Source organism: Cylas formicarius, unplaced genomic scaffold (genome assembly GCF_029955315.1).
Source record: "Cylas formicarius isolate icCylForm1 unplaced genomic scaffold, icCylForm1.1 PGA_scaffold_9__14_contigs__length_23061073, whole genome shotgun sequence".
NCBI classification, from domain to species: Eukaryota; Metazoa; Arthropoda; class Insecta; order Coleoptera; family Brentidae; genus Cylas; species Cylas formicarius.
Window position 1 is genome coordinate 19,189,058 of NW_026844365.1, and position 26,423 is coordinate 19,215,480.

A 26,423-nucleotide genomic window follows, 5' to 3' on the forward strand; every position below is an offset into this window, starting at 1 on the left:
TGAATTCGCAAGATCTTTTTCAGATATTCCAATCTTAAGCAGAGTTAAAGTAACCATACTATGAACAGTTCTGATTAAAATTAAGACTGTTTGTTGTAATTAGCCCATATTATCCCAAGCATAAAAAAAATAATAATAATTTTTTGCTCTGACATTATTTATTTTCTTGCACTTAAGAATACATTACATGCGTCAAAAAAAAAAATAAAAACTCGAAACATACAAAAAAATACTGGTGCGCAAAAAAACCACTGGGAAAAAACGTTAAATAATGTTTTGGTTAGTTTATACATAAATATACAAAAGAAAGTTCAAATTCGACAGAAAACAACTAAAAGTAGATTGTTTTCCATATAGAACCTGATTTGATACAAAAAAACGCATATGCGTGGTAACACCTGGTTTCATTTTTGGTGATATTTTACAAAACATAAAGTATATAAATGGACATTACACTTATTACAAACGTAAATTGTGTGGCTGTGGCAGATTCTACATCTCTTTCGGGCTTTATTAGCTTGAACAATCATGAGGTGACCTTGATTATCATAACGCACTTCATCTATGGCAGGTGCAAGATTTCTTTGCGTAATTGTTTTACCAGTTCTTAAAAGTCGCAAAGCAATGTAAGATTTAAAATCAAATCAATCACTTCGTCCTCACATAAAACATAAAAAATATTTCAAGCGGAGTTTTTCCAGAAAGCCTATTTTTTAGTTCCTCACATGATCTAAATTCATCCGATATAGGTTTGTGAGTGTACTCAATCTGACCTTTCTTCTATTTGACAGTAGAAGTAAGCCTGTCGTTTACAGGAAGCATTAGTCCCATTTGTTGGAATACAATACTTTGCGTGTTAGGTACATTTATTTTTATAAGTAATATGCAATACATATTGCGTTTAAGTCTCTCTATCTTTGCCTCTCAGTACCGTAGATATTTGATTCACTTGTTCTCTGTACTTGACTGTCGTGTGCGCGTCATGTAAAAATGTGTGTATAATAAACGGCCGGTTATTTTGTACGTACTTATTTTATTGGCAAACGTTGATACAAGTAACGAATTCCGCTTGTGCTTATCGCCTTGCAACAGGTTACTTTTTTTGTCGTTCTTTGTGTCGTTTATTCAAAATGGCTGCCGATGTAGGTTCCGCATTTTCTGCGATCGAAAAATTGAAAGGTCGAGAGAATTATAGCGACTGGCGATTTCAAATCATTGCTCTGTTGAACATGGGAATGTGTGACGGGGCAGATGGTTACTTTCACGACTACTGACGAAACTCCAACAGCGATTGCAGCACGCCGGGAGGCAGCACGTAAGGAAGAAAAAGCATTATAAAAAATAATTCTTTCCTTGGACAAGTCAACGTACCCGCACGTGATGCAGGCGAAAACATCGATAGAAGCTTGGAAGGCTCTTGAAAAAGCTTTTGAAGGCAAGGGACTTCATCGACGTCTGCGCCTTTTGAGGAATCTGTGTTCCATTAAGTTGAGTAATTATGATACAATGGAGGATTATGTTAATGAAATTATGTCTCTCTCGCAACAACTTAATTCGATGGGTAGACCTATTGATGATGAGTTTTTAGGTGTTGTTATGCTCCAAGGGCTCACTGAAGATTATGACCCGATGGTGATGGCACTTGAAAGTTTTGGAACTGACATAACCTCAGATTTTGTAAAGACCAAGCTCCTGCAAGATAAAAAATGGCAGAATGGAGACACAGCACTGATGTCAAAAACAGGTAAAAGGACTCCTCGGTGCTGGAGATGTCGCTCTAAGGGGCACTATAAAAATCAGTGTACCCAGAAACAATATAACCATCAAAATAACTTTCCTCATGCAAAAGTTAAAAACATGAATAGCAACAAAGCTTTGTTTGCGGTTTTTAACATAAGTGAAAGACATATTTTACTAAATGTATGGTATATTGATAGTGGAGCTACTTCTCATATGACTGGTAATAGTGCATTGTTACCTGTGCTGTCTGACAAAAATAAAGGACAGGAAATTATAGTTCCTGACAATGCTAGGTTGTCTGTTGCCGGAACGGGAGATACAGTTGTCAAATTGCAGCAAAATGGCAGCGAAAGACGCATTTTAGATATAAAATATGTTCTTAACCTGGCTGTGAATTTATTAAGTGTTAATTCACTAATTTCAAAGGGTTTTAATGTATCTTTTGATTCGCATGGTTGCCGAATATTTAATTGCAAAGAATTCACCAACAGGGAAGAGTTGATAGCAACAGCAAGTAATGTGGATGGTTTGTACAGACTTGATACAATACCAGAAAGTGACATCTGTGCAAATACTGCAGAAGTCATAGAATTGCAAATGCTCTGGCACAAAAGGTTAGGTCATCTTAATCATTTTAGCATGAAGTTGTTAAAAGAAGGTTTGGCCTCAGGAATTAGCTATTGTGATACTCAACCTCCATCCTTGTGTGAAAGTTGCATTAAAGGTAAGCATTCGAAGAAACCGTAAAAGTAATGGGGTGGCTGCGAATAAATTAGACTTAATCCACTCAGATGTAATGGGACCTATAGAAATAAAGTCCTGAAGTGGTGCTAGATATATTTTTACACTAATTGACGATAACACAAGAAAAGTTTTCTGTTATTTTCGCAAAAGTAAAGATGAAGTTGCAGATTGCTTTAAAGAGTTTTGTGTTCGAGTCGAAAATTAAACAGAAAGAAAAATAAAAATATTACGGTAATGGTGGTGAATACTGCAATCAGAATTTGGACAAGTTTTTAAAACAAAAAGGTATAAAACATGAGCTGACAGTTCCTTATACACCAGAACAAAATGGTGTAGCCGAACGTTACAACCGCACAATAATGGATAAGGTGCGCTCAATGATGTTTGATACAAATTGTCCAAGCCAGATGTGGGCGGAGGAGGCGAACTAAAAGGATCAAGGGAGAAACTCCAGAGGAAAGATGAACAGGCAAGAAGGTCGATCTTGGTCACCTTAGAGTGTTTGGCTGTACAGCCTTTGTTCGTGACCCTGATGGAAAACGAGGGAAACTGGAACAGAAAAGCAAGAAATATATATTTGTTGGCTATTCTGATGTAACTGCAGGATATAGATTAATTGACCCCATTACTCACAAACTTCAAATTGCAAGAGATGTGATATTTTTGGAACAGAAAACTGTGAGTTTAGAACATCAAGCAAGTTCTCAGAACATCGACGTTATTACCATGCCACTGGAGGGTGCAGAAGTTGGAATGGACCATAAAAATGGTAATGTAGAACTTCTTCGGCAGACTAATGATGCGGAAAGTGATGTTTCAGAGAGCGAACGTTTTGAAGATGCAGAGAGAACTCTAGTTGACAAAGAAGACAGTTCTTCAGCAAGTTCCCCAGAAAAATTGGAGGAAAATGGTGTACCGTCTGATGACGGGACAGTTGCTGTGATTGGACAGACAGGTGCTATGGAACGGCGAATGAGGACCGAAGGTACCCAAAAAGAATCTCTCGTAAGTCGACGTTTTTTAACGAATATGTTTTGACCGACCCATCTGATTCAGATATCGATTTTGCTATGTTGTCTTTAAATGTAGAGTCAGAGCCAGATACTGTTTCTGGAGCATTGTTTGCACCAAATAAAGATCAATGGATTCTAGCTATCCAAAGGGAGCTTTAATGCTTTTAGACAGAATAATGCTTGGGAATTAGTTGACAGGCCTGCTAACACCAATATTGTTAGAAATAAGTGGGTGTTTAAAATCAAAAGAGATCAGAGCGGCCAAATTGCAACATATAGAGCTCGTTTGGTGGCAAAGGGGTTTATCAAAAATATGGAGTTGATTATACTGAAACCTTTTCCCCTGTTGCCCGTTTTTCTAGTTTGAGACTTTTGTTTGCAATGGCAGCTGAATTGAATCTTGAAGCTGATCATCTTGACGTTGAAACTGCATTCCTTAATGGTGACCTGAATGAAACAATATATATGTGCCAACCTGATGGCTTCGAGGAGCCTGGCTTAAAAAATAAAGTTGCTTGTTAAAGAAAGCTATTTATGGACTCAAGCAATCATCTCGTTTGTGGTATGAAAAAGCCAGTAGAGTTTTGCAAAAAGTAAACTTTGTGCAGTCTGAGATTGAACCCTATTTGTATTTTAAAGTTACAGATAACTCCATTGTCATCGTAGCTCTGTATGTTGACAATTTTTTCTTGTTCTATAATAATTTCGAAGAAATTAAAGTGCTAAAATCGGAATTGCATAAAAATTTTGAAATCAAAGACTTAAGTCAGGAGCAATATATAACTAAATTGCTTGAACGTTTTCAAATGACTAACTGTAGTACTGTGAGCACTCCTTTGGAGAAAAATAAAAAATTCTCTAATTCAGTTAATTGGTTCCATTATGTATCTGGCTGTTTGTACTCGACCAGATATTTGTTTTCCTGTGTCTTATCTGGGTCAATTTAATATAAATCACACCAAGGAACATTTGCTAGCAGCTAAAAGGATACTTAGGTATTTGAAAGGCACAAAAAATGTTGGTATTGTGTTTAGACAAAGCCGCACAGGTTTGTTAGGAGTTGTTGATTCTGATTGGGCCAACGATAGTCTAGATCGTAAGTCATACTATGGTTATGTATTTTGTTTAACCAGTGGCCCAATATAGTGGGAAAGCAGGAAACAAAAGACTTTAGCTCTCAGCTCAACAGAGGCAGAATATATAGGTATGTGTGAAGCTACAAAAGAGGCATTGTATTTAAAATCTTTGATTCATGAGCTCTTCACTACTAATAGTGATTGTCAATTTTTAAATGTATCACAGGCATGTAGAGTATATAATGACAATCAAAGTGCCATAAAATTAGCCCAAAATCAAATATTTCACAAGCGTACAAAACATATACATGTGAAATACCATTTCTTACGAGAAAAAGTTAGAGATGGTAGTGTTACTTTTCTATACATGTCAACTAATGACTTGGTAGCCGACTTACCTACAAAAGGTCTGGCTAGTGGTAAACTAAGCTTGCAGTGATTTAGCTGTAATTTAACTTAAAATGGGACTAAAATGTGGTATCTTATTGTACTCGCCTATGTAACGCAAATATTGAGGGAGAATGTTGGAATACAATACTTTGCGTGTTAGGATACATTTATTTGTATAAGTAATATGGAATACATATTGCGTTTAAGTCTCTTTATCTTTGCCTCTCAGTACCGTAGATATTTGATTCACTTGTTCTCTGTACTTGACTGTCGTGTGCGCGTCATGTAAAAATGTGTGTTGTAACTTCTGTATAATCAACGGCCGGTTATTTTGTACGTACTTATTTTATTGACAAACGTTGATACAAGTAACGAATTCCGCTTGTGCTTATCGCCCTGCAACACCATTCAGGTTCAGTAGTTGATGAATTACAGGACTGTTGAAGGACAGCTGTATCATTCGGTGTATGTAACTCAAAAGTTTCAACTATATCAGTTGGTTCCCCAAACTCTTGTAGATTTATGTTATCGTTCATATCTTCTTCGTCAGTCAAGGTATCCACATTTTTAGCCTAAATTTACAAGGAATAGCATGCTACAATAAATAAGAAAATCCAAACAATACTTACGACTTTCATTGTTATTGTCCTCATCGACCACGATCTCCTTCATAGTCGCCTCTAATTCCTTTTGAGTCAAATACCTCGGAAATGTCATATTTTACGAACTATAACGCTCACTGCACAAGGCACAAACTAATACTAAAGAACACGCTAATTGTTGGATGTTTATGCTACATACGTTGACTTGTCTAGACTTGCAATAACAAAGTTTTGTTCCACAGATAAAACCAGTGGTGCATTCACGGAGCAGTAAATATTTTCAAAAAATAAAGCATAATCAATATTGTATTTTCAATTTATGTTTTCTGTGATGTAATCTACATGCTATAAACTTATCAAAAACAGCAATACAAATCCAAAATATTTTTTTTACTATTGTGGATTTTCTTGAAAATGTGATACAAATTTATGTACCGCTTTTGTTAACTTCTGAATTCATATATAAGATCTTTCCTTCACATATAAATTAGCGATTTCTACGGTTTTATGTCCACTAGTAGTGATAATAATAAAATTTCTAAATGGATGTGCAAAAATATTTCCTGGACGTGACAAAAAAGTCATAGAATAGGTGGTGCACTAACGTACCACTAGGACAAAATGGGTTAACTATACCCATACCTCGAGTTTCTGTTTGATAAGTAAATGTCTTAAAGTAATATTTTATAGAAAATAAAAAGAAACGTTCACTTTTTTTCTCCCTTTTAATAATTTATTCAAATTTTTTGGAGTGGAGCAAAATACTCATGATCATGTCCTAGAAAATAGACCAACTTATTTATATTGAGTGTTTTCTAATCTCCTGGTAGCATTGGGTTTCTTGGCAGTTGCTAGGAGTACGCGTGTTCGATGGCGATTGTTGAGTTAGAAAAATAACCTGCTTAACCGAATTAGTTCTAACCAAACAAAGATTTACCATTATATTAAATGAACTTCTTCCAATAACACCCTGTATACAAGGCATTTCGCTGTAAAAAGTTTTGTTTTTGTGTATAAAGACTAGACCATACTCAAATTTCAAAAAATCCATCCACATATATTTGCGAAGCCGATGCTACACTAATTTGTTGACATTTGACACCAATGCATGCTGTTTAATCAAGTGATTGATTTTTTGCGGTATAGTAGGAGATAGACGATCTTATTACCTGTAATCCGGAGAAACGTAGTAATCATAAGACAGGTCCGGTTCGAAAGCATGATTCTCGTTCCCTACGGAATCCTTATCTATCGAAACGTCCCTATAGTTTCGCATCGCTTCTCTTAATGACGGAGAGTGATGCAGCAATTTCGGTTTGTACATTGGTTCCGTCACCATGAATTTCTTCGCCACCTGAAAACAACCAGCAGGAAATTAGGTTCACTTAAATATAGCGTTTGTTTTGTCTGAACGCTTAGAAGTTTAATATTATTTTTTCTATTCCCTTCTCAAAATACCCAAACGTATCTTTAAGAGCTCAGTTTCCTTGCTTATGGTCGCCAGACCCTTTGGAGATTTGGGGCACTTTAGTCGCGGGTACAAAAAGTATAACATGCAATACGTTGTTTCTAATAGTTTTAATAGAATATTGGCAAAACTGATTTTATAATAATAATTGTTAGAAGTTTACAACGAATCTTATAAATCTTGTGCTGTCAAGAATAAGTTCATTATTTTTACATACGGAGCTTATGAATGATTTCAGACAAAAAAATTAAGATATTTTCTCAAACCACTTGGTGAGTCGGGTTAAAGTTTCAAAGTTGAAAATAAGCTCCTCCAAAAATTACCCTCAGGGTTTGCAGATAAGGAGAGCACTCATGGAAAAACCATTAAACTTTAATTCTGTCATAGGCATGAACTTTTCTAGCGAAGAACTAAAAGAAGTAATAAATTGCCTCAAATCTACTTCCCCTGGTCCCTACAAAATCCATAACGAGTTTATCATCCACCTACCAGCCTCCCAGCAAGAAAACCTCCTAAAGATATTCAACAAAATATGATCTGTAGGTACCTACCCAGACAGCTGGAGAAGTGCGAACATTATACCCTTACTAAAAAAGGGAAAAAACCCAAAATTAGCCTCAAACTATCGGCCAATAGCACTGACCAGCTGTCTAAGTAAAATAATGGAAACAATGGTTAGCAACCGCCTTATGTGGTACATCGAATCAAATAACCTTCCAAGTATACATCAATCAGGCTTTAGGAAATGCAGATCCACTCTAGACCAAATAGTTCTCCTTAAAAATGCTATCCAAAACGCCTTCGCTCAAAGACAACACTTAGTCGCTGTATTTTTTGATATTGAAAAAGCCTTCGATATGACTTGGAGGTATGGAATCCTAAGAACTCTACATAACAGGGGACTACGAGGCCGACCCTCTACATTTGTAACCAGTTTCCGAGAATCCCGTAAGTTTAGAGTGAATATCGAAAAAAATTTCTCTAGGGAGTATGCACAAGAAAATGGCATCCCACAAGGCTCTACTCTAAGTGTTATTCTCTTTGCCATTGCGATCAACGAAATGACTTCGGTAATTGATTGTTCGATTGGTAATTGTGGACGACTTGACCATATTTTGTTCGGATAATTCTATGGACGTTATACAGGACAAACTCCAACGTGTTATCGAAACCCTAGAACTCCAGGCAGAAAACTTTGGTTTTAAATTTTCCGAAGCAAAAACAAAATGTGTTCACTTCTGCCGTCTTAGAAGCTGCCATGTTAACCCGGATTTGAAGGTTTTTGGCAAACCTATTGAATGTGGGCAATCAATAAAATACTTGGGACTAGTTTTTGACTAACACCTGCGCTGGAAAGAACACATATATGGAACCATAAATAAATATAAAAAGAGCCTAAACATTATTCAAGCAGTATCCAACCTGAATTGGGGAATGAATGCGGAAACTCTTTTGAACATTTATAAATCTCTCACCCTATCTAAAATAGACTACGGTAGTATCGGCTATGGCAGCGCACGCGAATCTTGCCTTAAGCAGCTGGATTCAATCCAGTCTAGAGGAATCCGATTGGCAATAGGTGCATTCCGAACTAGCCCATCTTCTTCATTATGTTGCGAATCTGGGATTCTCCCATTGAAATACAGACGACAACAGCTTCCCCCCAATTGAGAGACTGAAAATTCGTGCTCAGCCCAATCACCCAAATTATGAAATCTTCAACCCAGAAAAACAATTGATTGCTTACGAAAAAAGTCGCAGTATCACTAGACCTGCAGGAGTGCGATACATAGAAACCCTCGAAGAAATGGACATTAACATTCCGGAAATGTATCAAATATAACACTGCGAAATCCTACCGTGGACACTAAGAAAACCTGAAATACACCTAGATTGTCCAACCGCAAAAAGAGATGGAACAAACACACGATTGATCAAGGATATGATATCTTCATTTGAAAACATATACCCAAATAATATAACCATCTACACTGACCTTCCACAGCAACCATAACTCCTGGTCATGGACCCTGCATCCAGCGACAAGTATTAATTCTGCAGAACTTTACGCCATCTGGCAAGCACTAAGATATGCGGAAACATCTCCCAAACAAAATATTTTGATATTTTCGGACAGCCTCAGCTCCAACAAAAACATGGAAAATATTTATAGTATGAATCCTCTAACTCAAAACATCCTAGCAATAATAGATTGGCTCGGACAGCAAAACAAAAGCATCCATCTTGTCTGGATACCAAGTCACAGTGGTATAAGAGAAAATGACCTAGCAGACCTAACAGCAAAATTAGCGACCGCAGAACCTCCTGAAAATATCCCTATTAGCTGTTATGATCTGAGTACAAAAATGAAAGAAAAAATAATAGATGCCTGGCAATCTGATTGGAATCAAAGTGACGCAAAGTTAAAAGAAATACTTTCAAATGTTACTACAAGACAACAACCAAAATTCCTAACTAGGAGAGAACAGACTACGAATCGGCCATACAAATATTACTTCAATTTACCTCCTGCGAGGAACTCCACCCTTAACCTGTGATTACTGTCCTGGAATTAGGTTAACAGTGAAACACATTATGACCGGATGCCCTCACTGCTTAAGCCTCCGCCTAAAACTGAAAATGCCAAATAACTTAAGAAGATGTCTATCTGACAACCAAACTGAATCGGCATAAATACTTGAATTTATCAGACAAATTGGTATAGCTAACCGCATCTAAACCGGATTGCAACAACGACTATCACAAGCTAGTACTAAACCTAAGATCCAAGTTTCATAATTTAATCTATATCGATGTTACCCACCACCCCTATCTACTGAACCCTGAAATCCTGATAAATTACAAAGGAATCAGCTAATGGCCTAGAAGTCGATGCTGTAAAAAAAAAATAATAATATGTCTTTATTTCTCTATATCTATACTTTCTACAAATAACCGTTTTCTTTTACAAAATGAATGTATATATATATATATATATATATATATATATATATATATATATATATATATATATATATATATATATATATATATATATATATATATATATATATATATATATATATATATATATATATATATATATATATATTCTCACGTATTGATTCACGGATGGAAAAATGTGATGACACTATATTCCGGGATATCATCCGTTCGCTCGTTGAACTGTTTGGAATCCTGCAAATCCTGCATCCGACTGGAATCCTGCAGACGTTTCGCCAAAATCTCACTTGGCATCTTCAATGCTCGCGCTCCGAAAACACTTCGAACCAGTGTTTTCGGAGCGCGAGCATTGAAGATGCCAAGTGAGATTTTGGCGAAACGTCTGCAGGATTCCAGTCGGATGCAGGATTTGCAGGATTCCAGTCGGATGCAGGATTCCAGTCGGAGTTCAACGAGCGAACGGATGATATCCCGGAATATAGTGTCATCACATTTTTCCATCCGTGAATACGTGAATACGTGAGAATATATATATATATATATATATATATATATATATATATATATATATATATATATATATATATATATATATATATATATATATATATATATATATATATATATATATATATATATATATATATACGCAGAAATAGGCGAAATCCAGATATGGATAACATCAGTATTTAACCCAACGGATTGAGAAACAATAACTCTTTTTTTTATGGCAACAGCGATAGCACAATAACAGAACAAAAAATTTACTTCTTCTCACACTTATTATTGTATCCCATTTTGCTCACGTTTGTTAAACATAGACTGTGCTTTTTTTTAACTTCACTTTTCGAAAGAAACATCTGAAAGCATAAAATTTAAGTGTACTTGGAGTCAGGGCTTTGAAGTTATTATGGAGACTATTAAACAATTTAGCTATATTAAAAGCAAAACCACGCTCAAATAGTGTTGTTTTATGCACAATGCAGCAATCCAATTATTTGTAATTTAAAACGTTTCAAACATTTGAAGGATGCTATTGTTCTTCAATCGTCGCTATGCCTTCTACCAAAGCTTTAAGCTTAATCGTACACTAAGAGACTCTGTTTTGTAAAAAATATACATTTTTTCTAATAACAAAGAATTTTTTATTTGGTTTATTACACTACAATGAGACTGATTCACCATAAAGCGTGCAAACGGTTCTTTGTTGAATTAATGAAAAAATATTGCAAACAGAATCCGATATTTCAAATTGGTGGCAATTTTTAGTATCGTTTATATAATTTACAGTGTTCCGACTGAAAAATTCATATTCCATTTACCGGATGCTGCACTCCATATGGTTAAGGTAACATAAAATTTGAGAATATTTTATTTTAATATATTTCATGTTACTTATTTGACTCATGGTATCAATAGGGTGGCCGAAAGTATAAGAGGAATGTTTCCATTGGTAAATGATTGAATTAATATATTTTGTGCCGAGACCTTTGAATTAGTTAAAAAAGTTATCAAACATCGAAACAACTCATCATCTGCCGCCTAATAAATGCACAAACTTTTTTTCTAACCAAACAGTGAAAGAAAATTTAAAACTTATAAAAACAAATCATTCTTTTCTATATATAGCACTCACAAAATTGGATTGCAAAAAAGTTTCAGGAACTGTTGGGGCTTTGATTATAAAAAAAAATGTATATCAGTAATTGAAAATAACACTTCAAAATCTTAAAACATATTTCAGCAGTTTTTATACGCAATTTCACTAATTACTAAAGGGAACAGATTGTGTTTAAATTAAGAACACACATCATTCCAAAACTAAAATACTTTCCGATAACTTCTGTAAACGTTTTTTTTAAACATATGTTCAGAGATACCATTTTTTTGGGAAATTTTGAAAAACATTTAGTTATCAATTGATTTTATAACTGCAAAAGGATAATTTGTTAACTTACGAATTGTATGATGTGCAAGTCGCTTTTGTCTGGATGTATCAATGGAATTATCGAATTATTAATTGTGTTATATATTTTGTATGCATGTATGCATCTATGAATAAAAAAACTTTTATTCCGATTTTTTGTATGTTTTATTTATATTTATTCAAATAGGTTTCTAGTATAGGTAAAAAGTTGTAGGATTTCAGGAATAGTTCTGGCTTTATTTAAAATAATATTAGTGTTCATAATTTTTCATATAATGAAAATGCATATTTGCATTCTTTTGTTTATTTTGATGCATATATTCGGAAAATTGTATGCACTTAAGTGCGGGTTTTTGGCTTGCATTTTTCCACTCCTTACTTATTACTGTATCGGAAACTGAATAAACAATTTTTCGTATAAGAAATTTCTCATTTTGAGTTTATTACTGTAATTGTAACCTTAAAAATTTATTTATTTATTAAATATACTTAACAAACAAAAGTAACGCACCACTAAACATTGCGTAAATTTCGAAGTTGATATTCTCGCAAACTGCTGACTCGATTTAATGTTGTAAAAAGTATTTTGATTTAAATTGAAACAGAAAGCAGTATTATACTTAATGTTTGTCATACTCTGTAGGAATTCCAGTCAACACTATTAGGTGTTTGTCTAAATCAATGCATGCCCCATTTAGTGTCTTTATTTACGGTTCTATCTTATTAAATGAAATGCTGACTGTAACGCCAAACGAGTAAGTTCGTCAAATTAACAGATCGCTGAAAAACCAAACCGAGGCGCCTCGCTATCCGTTGTCATTTGAATTTAGTCCGTTACTTTTCTGGAATTGGTTTATTCATTTAGTATGGAGCGCCAAAGGAGTAATTTATCTCGGTTATTTATATAGGTAGGATACTGCGTGTTTGTCGTCATGAGATAAAATGAAATAATGATCGCAATATCCACGTAAGTGTGTCAGCTGTAAGGAGACGCCTCGTAGACAACAAGATGCACAAGACCATATCCGAGCAAGATTTCAATTTGCCAGGGATGATGTGAACTTTGACGTTAGAAATGTTTTGTTCACTGATGGGATGATCGTGTTTAACCTTACAGCTGGCGCATTTTTTTTTCGCTGCCCCACCTTCAGTTAGTTAAGCCTTTTTGTAAAATGATCCACTACGCAAATCGAATATGTATATTTCAAATCAGAATTTTCCTTTTTTCGTCTTGTGTTATGCAAAAATAATATTATGGGTAGCGGATATTCAAATTGAACATTAATCAACCAATATTTAAATCAGTTTGGATCGACGTCATACATAATCAGGAGGACCTAATAAGGCCGTAGTAGTAACCTTCGTTAGGCGGAATTTATGGTAGTGTTTTATTAGCGTCACATTACTTAATATTAAATTTTTAAATGTTGCGAAACAAGCCAACTGTACTCCATTTGCACATTGCGAGTGTCTCAATAATACGTGTTATTATAAGTCCAGATTCATTAGAATGGCTGACGTAGTGAGTACCATACACAGTGGACCAACCGCAGACATTACACGAGGGCTACCTTTAATATATTTGTAATAAAAAACCATAAGCTACCAAGAAATATGACTATTGTTTCTCGAAATATTCACCCTGATGATCAATACACTTTTAAAGCAATCATCAAAGCACTTTTTCCACAGCGAGTCTCCAAAACATGCTTTTTAACCCATTTTGTCCCGGTGTGTGTGCGTTGATGCACCACCTAATCTATGATTTTTTTTGTACACATCCAGGAAATATGTTTGCCCAACCATTTAGAAATTTTATTATTATCACTACTAGAGGATATAAAACCGTAGAAATCGCAAATTTATGTGTAAAGGAAAGATCTTATATATGACTTCAAAAGTTAACAGAACATAAATTTGCATCACTTTTTCAAGTAAATGCAAAATAGTAAAAAAAAAATATTTTGGATTTGTATTGATATTTTTATTAAGTCTATAGCATGTAGATTACATAGCAGGTAACATGCATTGGAAATAATATATTTATTATGCTTTATTTTTTGAAAATATTTACTGGTACGTGAAACAAAACTTTGTTATTGCAAGTCTTGACAAGTCAGCGCATGTAGAATAAACGTCCAGCAAATAGCGTGGTCTTTAGTAGTAGTTTGTGCCTTGTGCAGTGAACGTTACAGTTCGTAAAATATGGCATTTCCGAGGTATTTGACTCAAACGGAATTAGAGGAGGCTATGGAGAAGATCGTGATGGATGAGGACGATAACAATGAAAGTCGTAAGTATTATTTGGATTTACGTATTCTTATGTATTGTAGCATTCCATTCCTTGTAAATTTATACTAAAAATATTTACAGAACATATTGACGCGGTCTATATTCCACCCGACATGGATACGTTGACTGACGAAGAAGATATGAACGATAACGTAAATCTACAAGAGTTTGGGGAACCAACTGATATAGTTGGAACTTTCGAGTAACATACACTGAATGATACAGCTGTCCTTCAATAGTCCTCTAATTCATCAACTACTGAACCTGAATGGGACTCATCAGATGATGAAACCCTGGAATTCAAAAGAAGACGTATGTTCTGCAAACGCCAGGATTGCTTCTACTGTCAAATGGAAGAAATGTTAGATTGAGTACACTCACACGCCTATGTCCTATGAATTTAGATCATGTGAGGAACTAAAAAATAGGCTTTCTGGAAAATTTTGAATTTGAACTTTCTTTTGTACATTTATGTGCCCCAAAATATTATTTAATGTTTTTTCCCAGTGGTTCGTTTACTCATCATACTTTTTGTAAGTTTCGAGTTTTAATTTATTTTGTTTTGACACATGTAATGTATTTTTAAGTGCAACAAAACAAATAATTTCAGTACAAAAAAGTATTTTTTGATTTTTTTTATGCTTGGGATAATATGACTTAAACGAATCAATCGCTTCTTCTAGTGTCAAAATTCGTTGATTCTTAAGCTATGGGAATAAAAGAAGTCAGTAGGTGCTAAATCAGGACTACATGGTGAATGGCTCATCAAATCAACGTTTTTAATGCTCAAAAGGTTCTCTGTTTGCACTGATGGGTGAGAGCTAGCATTGTCTTCGTGGAGAGTGATTCTGCATATGCATTTCCTTCGACTAATCATCATGAGCCTTTTTTTGAGCTAATGTTAAATTGTGTGGAATTCAACGCCAATAAAGTTTTTTAGCAGCCAAATGTTCATGCAAAATCGTATGTATGCTGATCCCACTAATGCTCAAAGATAGCCCAATCTCTGCAAAATCACTTTCCGCACTGCATCAATTCTTTCTTGGACAACCACCGATTTTTGACTACCTTCACGAAATTCATCCTTAAGAAAAGTACGACCACGACTGAAGTCCGAAAACCAGCGATAAATAGTAGTCCTAGATGGTGCCTTAACGCCAAAAGTCGAATTAAGTTCATCGATGCATTGTTGTTGAGTTGGTCCACATCTAAAGTTGTAAAAAAATATTGCTCCCGATTAAGTTCTATTTTTAACAGTCACATTTTTTTTAAATTTATCACAAAAAACACAAACAACACTCTTTAGCCAAAACCTAACTGAGTAAAACTAACCTCAAAATTTCAAACTTCCCTATAAAAACGTTAGTCGCCAGATGGCAAGACTAGTTTAAGAAAATCCCGAAATATAAAAGGCAGCCCTAGTATTCAAGAAACTCGACAAGCCCTTAATATTTTCTGGACCACACTCCGACCCTACTCTAAAAGCACGTGATGTCAAATGCTTTGGTATTTTTAATATTTCGAATTTGGTTGGTTAGTTTTTTCGATTTTAGATGTGTTTTGTGTATGTGCTGTTTAGTGTGTACAATAACCAATTAGTATGATAGGTAAGCTACAACTATGGTGACATCGCATAGCAAAAACTGAAAAGATTTCAAAACGTGAACGTGATTATCTTAACCAAATCATGGAAAGTTCACTCTATCGCCACAAGCATGCACACCAAACCATTCATCAATATTTCTTTATATTGGCTGTAAGTTTCGGCTGATTCTATGAATGAATTACCGTGTCTCCTTCGAATTGTCACAAATCCAGATTGGATGTACAGGGTGGTCATTTAAGAAGCTCCTATTAAGTGCAAAAAGTGTTTGACCCTAAGTATATATTTTTTTACAGTATTATTTATACAATATGTTCATGCATACATTTTGGATTGGTTGGTACAGGACCATGGATTGAGAGGTAGAAAGACTTAATGCAACAAACGTGGTTAGGAATGCTATTGCGAAAACTAAAACCATATTGTATTGACAGAGATGGATTTTATGTAAAAATGTTTTGTAATTCATATAAATTCTATTTACTTGCATTACTTATTGATTTTATATTGAATTTAATTAATTTAATCTTCTAAACTACGAATTTTTGTAATAAAAGCTATAAGAAATAATACAGAATTAAATCCCATTTAAAAAAAAGTTTTTTTTTTAATTTGGTCATGGTCATTTGTGACTTATTCGAGTTACTAAACAGAAAATGTGCAATTCTATAATTATGATAAATGTGTAATTCTATTTTCAACATTTCGATGATTAAGATATAATGATGCCATCATTAACATTAATGGAAAACTTACATAGTATACGCAGTCAGACAACTGTACTTTTAAAATCTGTATTTGCTGAATTTAGATCGGTTAGCTTTCTACAGAAATTTGACAACACTGTCCCCTTGTGTTCTCTTTACTTACTGCTCTCATGAATCGAGAATAAAGGTTTCGGAAAACGAGAGAAAAACTAATCTCAAATGCATCACATGGTATGTTAATCTGCCCATAAATGAGCTGGCTAATTAAAACTTCAACGGGACAGTTAATATTACGGATCTGGACATAACCAAAAATGGCATAGAATGTCGCAATTAAATCACGCATGTCTTACGACCCGCTGGTCATGCACAAAAATTCACTACAAACCTTTCCACAATGTACATTTTTATATGTGATTTGTACGAAGACCTTTAGACGAATTATTTAGAAAACGTGTGCTTGAGAATGTTACTTTGCAGGCTTTAAATTAAATTGCTATTTTACAGCAATTTAATTTAAATTTAAACAGTGAAAAAATATTTGTTGGCCAATCAGCTGTGCATTTGTGATGTTGAACACACATCATATGACAATCGGTTTGGAGGCAAATTTAATTAAATTAAAACAATTCTAATAGTAAAATGGGTTTTGAATTTCAATTTAACCGCTAAATACGAAAGCTTTATATGTTTTTTGTATAATAAAAATGTTTCCTTTCCGGTAGCCTCGTGGAAGTAAAAATACAAATATATTGAATAAATATGGTCTATATCTAATAAACTAACAAACTACTCTGTGATGTTAAACTATCTCTAAACTGAATAATCCTAAACAAATTTTATTTAAATTCATATAATAGCATTAGAAAATATATATTTAAAAAAAAAAATATTCAAGAGAGCTGTTAGTTCTATGGAGTCATTAGGTCCCATCCTTTTGATTATGTTTGGAAGTACTACGTGGAATGAAATTTTCCATGGTATTCTCACAGCGATAATTCAGTCCTTACTAAATCTTTAAACTCCAATTCACCCGACGAACCTACATGTCGAGCTGTACATGAACTTAATCGACTTAACAAAAATAAGCTCTTCTTAAGCCGAAAAAATCTAAATATTACGTTGGCAGTTAGAATCAAAACTATTGACGATATTATTGTGCAATGGTACATTCTCGACTTTTATACTATGCTTAGAATGTGTACAAATTTACTTCTTGAGTGTCATATTTTTAAAAATAATTGAAATTTTAACTATGCCGTTTATTGTGGTCTGTGAAATGTGTATTTCTGTGTTTACCATTAGTGTCTCCAATTTCAAAAATAATTCATATCATGGTTATAATATAAGAAATCAAAACCAATTTTTAACTGCAAAAATTAGACTCAATACATCACAACCTTTTTTATTGAATTTAGGTTAAGATTAGGATTTGAAATTCAAAAAAAATTTCAAAATACGTCTTGTTGCAGAGAGATTTGTCTAATTTTGTTCTCTGAACAGATTGTTTGTTAATCCTGAGAAATGTCGCCGGTGTTTGGTTTACAAAAAAATTGAACTTTTCGGACTCTGTAAAAGACCTGGGTATTACATTTGATTTGGGGCTTCTTTTTGAGATGCATATAGAAAATATTGTTCAAAAGGCTCTAAAGAGCCTTGGATTTATTTTACAGGTCACTAATGGGTTTAATAATAAAAAATATTTAATAATAATCTTTTAAAGTCTTGTCAGAGCCAATCCAATGTATTTTAAATATATCGAATGGCTGGGGAGTGTACAACGAAAATTTATAAATGCTGTAAGTTATAGGTTTAATAGACAGAGACATTTTCTTAGTTATATTGAAAACCTTCATTTGTACTGTATGCAGTGTTTGGAAATTGGGTGAACAAATTTTGGTTTATTATTTCTTTGTAAAGTTGTAAACAATTTTATTGAATATCCTTTCGTTTTGGAAAAAATATACTTTAACTGTAATCCCTGCATTCTTCGAAACAAGCAAATTTTTCGCTGTAACAAGATATCACTCAAACTACTCTTCTCTAGTAATTATAGATCTAGCTTGTAAAAAATAATTTAAACTAGTCCACTGACAGAGCATCTTTTTTTATGACATTTTGTGCTTTCGTTTTATTGGACAGTTGCGTATGTCTGTTGGAAAGACTTGTTTTCAAAAATAAATATATACATTTGTAAGTTATTGTATTCTAAGACATTATTTTATGTAACTGCTATCTTTTCAGGGAAACTTGGTAAAGTTATGTATTAATGTATATATCAAATGAGCCTAATATTTATTTTATTTAGTTAGTGACGTTCTTTTAACGAGGCGCTCCAATTTGTATCCTTGCAATTTTTTTAATATCTTGTCCATTAATTTGATTTTTGACGACTTGATATACCTTTATTCAACTTTGCCAGTGGTCATATAATAAATCAAAATCAATTTTGATAATATCAGACATACCAGAATTCTTGGCCAACAACATTATTAATAAACATTTTTCCCATACATTGCGAACTTTCCGGTCAGTGTATAGCATGATTCATTTCAATTTTTCATAATTTACTTAATAAGGTATCACCCTGCGTCTTTGAATGTAGCAGATTGATTATTCCTAACTAAACAAGTAATCTAATTATAGAGCTGAACTTATAGATAGTTTATAGCATTTTACTATACTATCAAGTTTTTATCCGCCTCCTGTAAGATAACATTACAATTTCGATTCCTTAAATAGATAAAAACTACCGTATTAACTCACGGAAGTCTTTATGACGCACGCCATTGAATAATAAATGTTATTGTATTAATCATTTACAATATTGATAATAATAACAAAACTTAACCTGAATTATGTGCGTAACCAACGTACGCACATTAAATTCCTACATCGGCTAATGCAGAACCATTAAATTAAGACTTGGTTTGAAGAATAATAAAACTAAAACTGACCAAAACGAATTTTATGACGCTCTGTATAAAATGTAATTGTACTTTTACAAGAAATTTTGTCGAAACTACTTTAGGTTTTTTCTTATGAATTAGGTATCCACCATCAGTCAAGAAAATCTTTCCAAATTTCAGATTTTTTGGACCAAATCCCTTTTGGGGCCCCACTAGTTTGTTCCAGGCTTAGAACAAACTACGTTTTGGCCTAGAACAAACTAGCTTGGCTCATATTCAAATGTCTAATTACTGTAAATATTTAGTGAATTTGAACAAAGATCGATGCCATCGCCAAGTTTTAGCTGTCTCTCTATTTTTTCTTTTAGTTTGTTTAGTTTAATTTTTCTTTAATTTTTCCGACAATCTGTTCAGACATCTTTAAAACAGTTGTACAGTCTTAATCTGCTAGCTGCAAAATTTCCTGAGGAAAGCGAAGCAGTTGAAAAAAAGGAGAAAAAAACAAAACACAAGTGTTACGACCACATAAAAAAGGAGTAATGGACTTTATAGTATATTATGCAATAACTTTTACAAATGCTACCAAAACATCCGACCTCTCCCAAACCCACGACTAAAGTACCAAAAACGTCCGAAGTGCCTCACAACCGTGATTAACGAAGCTGACCAATTAAAGTGATACTTTCCGCACTCTTGATCTGTACATCATAAAATAAATTAAAACATTTTTTTAATTATAATGTTGTTTTGAAACTTAAATAACTTCTCGAAAGTGGTAAACACTTTTCGTTTTCGCTTTCCAATTTTTTAAGGTTAAAATTTTCGCTGTCAGCTGTTGAGGCCAACGCAACCTAGTAATGGTCAGTGGTCGAAGCCAAATTTTGTTTGTGGTTTGAAAACGTCCACGCCTGATTAATTTACCATCGTTATAACGACCTCGTGTGACCTTGGATCGTGACGTAGCGCAGAGACGAAAAAATAAATACACGGGTTATTCGCGAATATTAATGCACACAGGGTGTCCCAAAAGTCATGGATCCAATTGAAAGAGCCGTTGCTGGGTTATTTTGTACATTTTTCGAGATGTACTTTTTCGCAAATAATAAGGGATGTTCCTCTGTGACATATAATTTTGACATATATATTTCGCTGAATGTTAAAGATCAGTAAGAAAGAATGGACCACACATACAAGAAATGAACAAGTTCTTACACGGGTAAAAGGATACTATACGGATCACATAATCAGAGGTTCAAAATATCATATATACAAGGCAACATTGAGGGTTATCGAAGCATTGGCCAAAAGAAACTGTTCTACTTGCGTAATATCGGAAAGTGAACCAAATTAAATATTTTTTGTTTATTATGTAACATATAAGTTTTAATAAATTTGTGGTTTTTTTAATGGAGCAGGAGGCTTTCGAGATTGAGTTTGAAATAATTTTGCAGACTTGGAAAAATATCCCGCTCATGGCAAATCAAACTCATGACTAAAGTGACGTGTACAAACTTGTTGCATGACATACTATTATTATAAACCTTAAGTTATATCTGTATATTTTATTTTATCAAAAGTTTACTTTAAATTTAAATTACGCGAAATTACAAAAACAAATAAAATACCAAATATCCTTACTTTTCATTGTTCTGTGGCAAATGCGTATACTTAAAAACAGAAGAATAGCGATAAGCTTTAAAAACTATGATATACTATAAATTTTATGCATATTCTCACTGGTCAATAGAGAGAATTTTAAAGGCAAATATATATAATTCAACCAAAGATACTCATCCTTTTGGTTACAGAAACCCATATTTGATTTGTTGTATTGATAAATTGTTTGAATAAATAAATTCGTCACATCAAAATAACAAAAAGATTTCTTAATAAATTGTTTTATAATTACTGTCTTATTCAATTGGGAAATAACTCCAAAACTTTAAATAAGTACGGTGTGGTATAAATCTCTTAGATCAGGAATGAATTGTTTTTTCTATTGCCGTAATAAAATATAGAGGGCTGCAAATGTGATACCGTACCTAGTGTTGGAAACTGATCAATTGGCCATTTCTAATTGACTAGTCAAATTCGATGAAAATGTTTTAAATAACATCTTGCAATTGTAGAGTCTTATCTATCATTATTTAATAATAGTATGTATTTTATAATAAATTATTATGCGTTTGTGAAGTAAAATTTATCTATAACCCTCATCAAGAAATATCCGAATACAATACTTAACTATTCGGGGAATCCCAATAGAAATATCAACGATGTAATATAAATAAATAAATATAAATTTAATTATACTTTTGAAAAAAATTCGTATGTTTATCTATAATGGTTATTTAATTCCATGATCTTCAAAATCCATGATCTTCAAAATAACTTTAAGAGCTACAGCATATGTCATAGAGGGTTTTTCATCAAACACGTTCATTAATTTTTTTTTCAAAGACACTTCCACAGGCTACTGTAATACTTTTTCCCCTGCGTCGATTTTTGTTGAGTCGAACTAGCTGTTGGCTTCTCCAGAACTTAAATGAAGTTAGTTCAACGTTGGTTAAGCCGGAGGTGCAATTTTTTTTTCAAGGTTAAATATTTCAATAACTGTTAGACATAGATCTAGAACATTATACATAACATTTGTTTATAATTTTACACAAAATCTCAATATATGTGTTCTGTTTGAAATAGGCACGTTGTGAGCAACTTCCGGTAATACAGATGCAGATATATAGATCATTCCATTAAAAAAAATAAGTTGGTGTGTGGTTGGAGTAGATGCGGCGTTCTTGCATGTTCCAAATTTTTAAAAATAACGATCATAGTATCGTATGGTCGCAACTTAATTTTTAGAGGCGTTTCCATCTTCCATCGATCTTGCATAGTAAGTAGTAGTATAGTACGCTTTACTATGATCCCAATAGTGCGAAGCCAATTTCCGACACCATGTAGTTTCTACTCCATTTGCGATACGCATTCAACACGTATGTGAATACGAAAGGTTTTGTAAAAAAATCAATTAAGCTCGAACGAACGTAATAATTGTTGAAATTACAGTATTTCGTTGCGTTTCAAGAGATAAGGTTACCGTGAAGGCTTGTTTCACGACATTATTCGCCGCGCGAAAAAATTCGATACCGTACGAGGCAATTTTCACGATTTGCATAGTGCAAACTTTTACGATGGCTTGCATAAAATCGAGCCTCGTTTCCTAGGAAATTCGTTTTGAAGCGGCGCAATTACAATTTCTAATTATTTTAATGAATTATTGGGCGACGAAAACCGCAACGAAATTGGCTGGAATTACTCGCAATTTAGTCAATTTTATACGCCACCAAATTTAAATGAGGCAATATTAAATTGTCTCGTAAATTACGTTATTTTTTGCTTTTATTGAAACTGATCGTTCGGTTCAAGTTATTAAATAGTTCTTCGTTCTTTTTCTTACCTTTTTGCGCTCCGCGTTTAACTAGAGTCAGCTTCAGATGCTTTCTCGACTTTTTTGCCCACATGTCTCCCCCAATTAATTCCGAATTCAAACCTTATACAATGTTTAAATACAATTAAACTTATAACGTAGAACGTTCTCTTTGAAACACCCTGTGCATACATTTGCTTAATAATGATTCCAAAATTATATTCTTTAATTAAATTATACAAACAGGATATGATAATTAGGCCTATAGCTTCTTTTGTAACAGCACCATCAGTTAAAGTTTCAACAAGATTAATAAAAATTTTAGGATATCATATTGCCTTTAAACCTAGACACGTTATCAAAAATTCATTCGAACTAATCAACCAGGTTAAAGACATTAAAATTCCTCCTAAGACAATTCTAGTTTCCTTTGATGTCAAAATCAAAATAGATCAAAATTATTTTGAATTTAATGTTCAGTTTTATATTGCTAAAAAAATGATGAATTATGGAAAATCCAGTAGATAATATCATACGTAAACATCCACTGAGTACAAGATTTCTTTGGTGGCATAGATACGTCGATCATATTCTGCTGCTTCTGGACTATTGTGGTCTTGCGCCCGCTGGTATAGCTACTTCCAATGTTAATTAATTAATTTTTAATTATCCTCGCCATTCTGCTGCCCTGATATGCTTCTTAATCCACTTAGTCCACTATTTGCAGAAATTTTCATGGACAATGTATATAATATCACACATAAACATCCACTGAGTACATGATTTCTTTGATGGTATAGATACGTGGATCATATTTCTACTTGTTTTGAAAAACAACTGCAGTCTATTTAACTCCATACATAACCGCATAAAACTTACCATAAAACTAGATAAGTCTAATCTTTCTGGACTTAACTATTGTGGTCTGGTGTCTGCTTTTATATCTACTTCCGATGTTATTTGATTAATGTTTAATTATTTTCACCATTCTGCTGGACTGGTTTTCTTCTTTTAGTAGTGGAAAATCCACTTAGTCCACTACTTGCAGACATTTTCATGGACAATGTAGATAATATCATACTTAAACATCCTCTGATTACAAGATTTGTTTGGTGGTACAGATACGTGGATGATGTTTTTGCTTGTTTTGTGGTCTGGTGTCCACTAGTATATCTACTTCCGATGTATAATAATTAATTTTTAATTATCTTCACCATTTTGCTGGGCTGGCGTTCTTCTTTTAGTAGTTTTAATACACCTTTTACGTATGACACAATCAATTCTTTAGTCAAAGTACACAGACAAAAATTGCAATGACACTGAATCAGTTTGGTTTTGGTGATTTCTAAAAAAAACTTGTTCTTCTCAAGAAATTAGAAAACACTAAAGCCGAAAAGAGAGATTGATTTCGTAGTTTAATCAAATCCTTATAGTTTTAGAATTTATGTAATTTCATGTGCCTTTGTAATATTGCAGAAATGCTTTTCCTTTTTCGATTTCGGTGTTAAATCATGACTGGGATACTCTTGTGGCATTTAAGTTAATTTTTTTATATTCTATACTTAATTTTGTAGCTTGTAATTCTGTCTTGTTTTATTGGATTTCTCTTTCTCTCTTCTAATCGTCTTTCTTTTTTGAGCCATTTCGTGGTGTGGTCCTCTAAATACTCTGTTTTAAAGTTTTTTCAATGTCTAGGTGATTTTTTCCTGTTTAGTGGGAACTTGATTAGAAGTTTGCTTAGTACCAATTTATGATATGTGATGTTAAGCCGTCGAACATTTGTTTAGGTATTATTTCTCTGTTTGTTAATAATAATAATTATAATAATAATAATTAATAGCCTTTATTAAAATACAATAGAAAGAACATACCACAATAGAATAGTACAGCTCGCCAGGTCTAGCAGCGCTACTCCATCTAACCGCCGATACAATGTAATAGAATATTCAGAATTTAACAAAAAAAAACAAAAAAAATATAACCCCTTAAGTCCACCTCCATATTTTAAACCAATCAAATGGGGATAAATGCAAAAATTGTATATTCTTAAAAAAAAAGAAAGAAGAATGAAACATAAAAATAGAACCTGGAAAAAAGTAAGGATAGTATTCAAAAACCATTAAGAAGAAAAACAATAAGAAAAGAATTAAAGAAATTAAGTGGTTTAGCCTCTCCTTAATCTCACCCGCACTTTTAATTTATTTCTAATTGTAGAAGATGTAGCAGCTGTATTACAGGCAAGGCATCTTTCCGTCCGAGAAGCCGGCTAATATAGTGCGTCGGCATATTCCAATAGAGAGAGTATAAAAGAGTCAGACAATTTAAGTCTAATCTCGGTAGATAAATAGTACTTTCAGTTTACCGTAGAACTTCTGCAATAAATAAGACAAGTGAGAATCAAAAAGCCGCTTACTATCAAGAAAGACTATTAAGTTTTTACATTTGTCGACAAATTCAAGCGGAGTACCATTCAAGGAAAGTTTCAGATGAATATACTCGATAATTTCCTCTTTTTTATTGCCAAAAAGAACAATCTGCGTCTTTGTCATTTAATATCAGACCACGGACTTTGGAGATTCTAGGAATCACTCGTTTTTGCCATTGAAAGAAAAAGCTACATCTTTTACTGAGAATGATAAGTATTTTTGCATATCATCAGCATACTGATGAGAATCACATTTATTTAGGTGCCTAGAGAAGTCAGACGTGTAAATCGAGAACAATAATACACCAGCAGGAGGAAGCAGGAACACTATCTTCAAAAAACAGATTAAATGTGGACGGATCAGAAATATCGGCTGGATTGTCAGTATTTTCTAAAAACCTTTGGGATCTGAGCGAAATTTAACTCAGTTAAGATTTTTTTTTCATTTCTGTGAGCCATAGTAAAAAGGTTGCGCCAGGATTTATATTCATTTTTTGCTGTCTCAGTCTTTAATATTTTTCAGTCGTTTCATAAGTCTTAAATTATCAGTAAACCAACCCACGTATTATGTAATCTATCGTTGTTGGTGACGCTGTGTATTTTTCCATATGCTGGCGTTTATGGGCCAAAATATTTTCACCACAAAGTTTAATACGATTTTCTCCGTTCTAATTTATTATTTCTTCTTCGGTGATACGATACTGAGAAGAAAATTGGCTGTGAGATTTAAATTCCCTTAAACAAACAAAAAAAAAACGGTTCAAGAATATTTCCAAAATACTGTAAATGAATAAAAAACGGCATTGTGTCACGCGATTCGTTGATTCCTGTTTGCTCAGACTAATCTGTGATCACGCGACCAAAACTACCAAATACCGAATGCAGCAACTGCCGTAAAACAGTGGAATTGACTGTCAATGGTCATATTGGTTTTTGAACGCCGTAAAGTGACATTTGAAATAGCAGCGCATGCGCACATTCATTGTTTTTTCTCTTTCTGACCAAGACAGTGTGTCCAAGATAATGATGTATAGCATGCTATACACCCCTTTAAATAACACCAAAAAAAACAAAAACCAAATAGACAAATTTTTTTTGTTACTATGGAAACCAATTCAAAGGCGATTTAGACCAGC

The 26,423-nt window shown here is 33.5% G+C and overlaps 1 protein-coding gene across 1 annotated transcript in view; it reads right to left on the minus strand.

The window, feature by feature from the left end:
* LOC132706905 (sodium-dependent nutrient amino acid transporter 1) overlaps nt 1-26,423 on the minus strand; it is a 107,811-nt gene that overhangs the window by 54,580 nt on the left and 26,808 nt on the right. Inside the window, exon 2 of the mRNA XM_060678489.1 lies at nt 6,735-6,919. Coding sequence (XP_060534472.1) covers nt 6,735-6,919 — 185 coding nt within the window. The remainder of the gene's footprint in view (nt 1-6,734; nt 6,920-26,423) is intronic.